We start from the raw sequence: 4477 nt of genomic DNA, 5'->3' as shown, positions 1-4477 counted from the left end.
CCACGTAATCTGAGGTGGTATCAATGTCTGTATTTGCTTACTTTGTTACACTGACTATTAGGCACATAAACCAATAATCAGGTAGTTAAGATGAAAGGCTTGCAGGCACATAAACCGCTAGCCAAGTAAATAAATAATTTTTATTTTGTTTCTACAGTGGTTAAAAGGCACATCTACCAATAACCAATTTTTGATTGTGAAGTAAAGACGATTGTTTTCGCTTTTAAGTTTTATTATTAATATTGTTACCTTATATAGTATAGAATTACTTACTAAGCATAATAATAATTACAATTATTGGTGACTAAAATAATGATTTAAATTTCACATATTGCTGCATAAGCATAAATACAATATGTGAAGTTATTGAACTTATAAACGTAAATATTTACAATATTTATTTGCTGCATAAGCGTGATTACAAGCGAGCTAAAATATGTTAGGTTTGTTAAACTTAACATTCTGTCCGGCTTGAATTACGTTATTCAAGAATGAATCTATGAGCAATGATTAATTTGATTTGCAATGCATTATGTGTGTTTTTTTTAAAAAATCAACAAAAAAAAAATAAAAAAAATAATTACAACATTTTGTGGATATATAAATACACATATAATTTTTAAACAATAAATAGTTATACAATATTATATAAACTTAAAAATATAAAATTTAGAGTTTGTAGCATCATGAGAATTTGAGAAGCTATGTAATTGTTTCAGGCTCCAAAGTAAATCTTGTTCGTGGCATCGCGTTTGGTGTGAGAGTTTGTGTTGGCTGATTGACTTCTGGACGCTTTACCTGCTTTATTTTCCATATCATCCATATGATGGCTCCAACGACAAGAATTAGGGTTATGGAATTAATTGCGTAGTGGTGCATGCTGTCCGTCTGTAGTTTGTGTGGTAATTCAGCGAATTTTTCATCTTTCAGAGTATTGTGAAGTAGCTTTAACTGTTTAAGTTCATTGCTGAGATTCAATGAACTTCCTTTAAATTTTGACCATAATTCTGAGTTATTGATGACAGGTATCTCACCAAATGCAATGTAAGATTCATACATGGTGTCGGTAAGCGTTTGATGTGTCTGAATTGTAGACGTTTGGTGTTTGAGTACACAGTCGTCTTGTAATTTCAGCAGTGTTGCACCTTGTAGTTCTAAATGAGTCGTGATGCCCTTACAGACGGCCGTAACTGTTGTATTGTTTTTTGACCCGAATATTCATTGGTTCGCATGATACAGGGGACTCCAAATAATGTTCGATTTTGTTTCCTGCACATTACACGTATTGTCAGATATGTTTTTTAATAGGTTAAATTCGCAAGCGTAAACCTGTGAGCCGGTGTTATATTTTGATTGTTTATCTGAACAAAGTAGTTTGTTTTCTGGTTGCTTGAAAATCATACACTCCTTATACTGTTCACGAGTTAAGGCAAAATATTGGTCTCTATGCGGCGTGGCAGCTAAAAATGAAGCTTCTGGAACTCTTGTCATCATTGTATTGTTGACTGTTGCAGGAATTGGGACGAGATTGAATAAATCGAAATCCTCATGATCGGTTAATGGCAGTTGTAAGACAACTATCAAATGATCTTGTGTGATTCCACTTTGTGAAGACATCAACGTGTATAAATGAATAACATCCTCTTGATTAAATGGAAGACGAAGTGAATGAGGTAAATGGCCCTTGATCTTCATGATTTGGTTTTGAAGTTGTTGTGGAGACATCAAAAGAGAATTAATTCTGCCATGCTGAGTATCAGTTAAGACATCAAATATCGCAGCTTCAATTTTCATTAATGTATGTGCCATCCATGTAAGTTGGGTTACCAGTGATGTATAGATCTCTAGGTGGTTAATACGTTTAGTATTATGATTAGTGTGATCTACTATTTTGTTTGTCTCATCTTGTAGTTGATTCAGTTTGACTGCAATGGCTTCTGTAGTTTTGCTGAATATATTTAGAGTTGAGTCCATGACTGTAGTCTGATTCTTGATCATTTTTGATAGTACATCTTCATTATTGTTGATTTGAGTTAGAGTTTTAGAAATCGTTTCAGCATATTCTGAATCTAAAACACCAAATAATTTGTTAGCAATATTTCCAACTATATTGATGGCTCCTCTGGCTGATCGGTGTCTCGTCATGACCTTCGTTTCAGTTCGTAACTCTATGTTAGTATTATTGAATTGACGGACGAGCTCATAACAGCTTTCTTGATGCTGTAACAATGGGCACAATTGCTGAAGTGCTGCTGTGCCATTTTGAAACCTTTCGATCTCCTGGTGTAAGCGCTGTTAGATCATTTGGATCGGATGACATTTTTGTTATTGGCCTTGAATTTAACATGGCTTCTATTTCAGTTATGACTGTTGTCAATTCCTCATAAGTCAATGAAGCGTTGAGAATTCCTTTAATCATTAAATGTTTAGCTGACTTGACGGCAGCTTCCCAGAGTCCTCCAAAATGAGGAGCTCTTGGTGGAATGAATTTGAAGTCAATTCCCTTGTTACTACTGGTCTTAATGATCTTTTCTTTTCCATTTTCTGAATAAATGGTAGACTGGAGCTCTTGTAGTTGGTTTCTCGCCCCAACAAAGTTAGTCGCATTGTCACTATAAATTGTTTGGCATCTTCCTCTTCTGCTGATAAAACGTTGAATAGCGGCTATGAATGCCTCTGTTGTCAGGTCACTCACCACTTCTAGGTGAACAGCCTTAGTCGCGAAACAGCAAAATACTGCTAAATATGCCTTTGTTGGCCTTTTTCCTCTAATTTTATAATGAATCCATATCGGGCCACAGTAATCAACTCCTGTGGTAAAAAATGGTTTAGTCAGAGTAACTCGATCAGTCGGTAAGTTGCCCATGAGTTGGTCCATCAGTTTTGGTTTTGCCTTTGAACAGATGACACAGCTGTGAACAATGTTTCGCGCCATAATCTTTCCTTTAATCGGCCAGAAGTTTTGTCTCATTATGCTTAGCAATAATTGTGGAGCACAATGGGAATTTTCTTCATGTTTCATTTTGAACATCAATTTCACTATTGAGTGATTGTAAGGAATTACCATTGGGTGTTTAGCATCATATGGCAATGTTGATGCTTCAAGCCTTCCTCCAACACGAAGTACACCTTGTTCGTCAATGAACGGTGCTAAAGTATTTAGTTGACTTGAACTGTTGACTGCTTTACATTGTTTTAAATCAGAGATTTCCTTTGCAAATTCTGAGCCCTGAATAGTTTTAATTATGAAGACTAATGCATCTCGTAATTCTTTTGGAGAAAGTGTTCTTGTTGGTGATTGTGTGCGATGAAATACACGGCGAACATAAGCAATTGTTCTTTGGAGGTATCTGAATGAGTTTCGATGATCAATTTGATTTATCATGTGATCAGAACTAGTCGTTTGAATGATAATGTTAACTGTATGTCCTTGTCGTCTTTCGATATCAGTTGAGATGTTAAATGCCTTTGGGTTTGGCTGTTGCCAAAATTCGTTGCTTCCATGAAGAAAGAGTGGACCAAAAAACCATATATGTGAATAATTGAACATTTTAACCTTTATTCCTCTGGAAATGATGTCAGCAGGATTATCCTTTGATGCCACATGATGCCATTGATCAGCATGTGACATCTCTTGAATTTTGCTAATACGATTTGTTACGAATGTGTGCAATGAGGCAGATGAAGATATTATCCATGACAAAACAATTTTGGAATCGGACCAAAAGTAGGTTGGCACGTTTTGATACTTTAAATCTTGTTTAACTCTTTCTGCTAATTCGACTCCCAGCAATGCTGCGCAGAGTTCTAGTCGTGGAAGTGTCTGTTTCTTTAATGGTGCTATTCTAGATTTGGCGCACAATAGTCTCGATGTTATTGTCTTATCATTATATATTGCTCGCACGTACATAGCTGCTCCATATGCCTTCTCTGATGCATCCGTAAACATGTGTAATTGAATCGAACAGGGAACCGTCGAATTAAAAATATGTCTGGGTACTTTCACAGTATTTAATGTTTGTAAGTCATTTCTAAACCGCTTCCATTCTAGCTGAGCCTGAGGTAACAGTTCCGCATCCCAGGAATAGTTTTGTTGCCACAATTCCTGCATGAATATTTTAGCTGTTACAGTAATGGGGCCAAAAATTCCCAAAGGATCAAAAATTCGAGCTAAGTCCGATGACATCTCTGCCTTACCGCAAAATTCGTCTGATTTCGGGAGCCAAATAATGCCTAATGTTTTTGTTGGCTTTATGGCTGAGTCATCTAAATCAAGGTTGATTTCTTGGTCTTCTATCGGAATGTTTTGTAGGAGTCGTGTATTATTTGAGCACCATTTTCTCAGCTTAAATCCTGATTTACTGAGCAGTTCCGTAAGTTGTTGTTGAGTGTCTAAGGCGGTAATGATGCTGTTAGTTCCGCTTAAACAGTCATCTACATAAAAATCATTAAGTAATGCAGGTGCTCCAAGCGGATA

General features: G+C 36.1%; 2 protein-coding genes across 2 annotated transcripts; both read right to left on the bottom strand.

Moving 5' to 3' along the window:
- Nucleotides 1-1218: 1218 nt before the first annotated feature.
- LOC119664752 lies at nt 1219-2145 on the bottom strand. The gene has a single exon (XM_038074179.1). The coding sequence runs from the start codon at nt 2143-2145 to the stop codon at nt 1219-1221; it is 927 nt and encodes a 308-aa protein (XP_037930107.1).
- A 55-nt stretch (nt 2146-2200) lies between these two features.
- LOC119664751 lies at nt 2201-4434 on the bottom strand (the record flags this gene model as incomplete). The annotated part of the gene is made up of 2 exons (XM_038074178.1): nt 2201-3478; nt 3557-4434. Coding segments are annotated over 2 exons (2156 nt in total), but the record flags the coding sequence as incomplete, so codon positions are not given.
- Between the last annotated feature and the right edge of the window lie 43 nt (nt 4435-4477).

The sequence above is a fragment of the Teleopsis dalmanni genome, unplaced genomic scaffold (genome assembly GCF_002237135.1).
Source record: "Teleopsis dalmanni isolate 2A unplaced genomic scaffold, ASM223713v2 unscaffolded_contig_2593, whole genome shotgun sequence".
NCBI classification, from domain to species: domain Eukaryota; kingdom Metazoa; phylum Arthropoda; class Insecta; order Diptera; family Diopsidae; genus Teleopsis; species Teleopsis dalmanni.
This window is presented reverse-complemented; position numbering and strand designations above follow the sequence as displayed.

What these genes read in the sequence shown, in the direction of transcription:
- LOC119664752 (XM_038074179.1), bottom strand. Translation starts at nt 2,145, where the DNA reads ATGACGAGACACCGATCAGCCAGAGGAGCCATCAATATAGTTGGAAAT.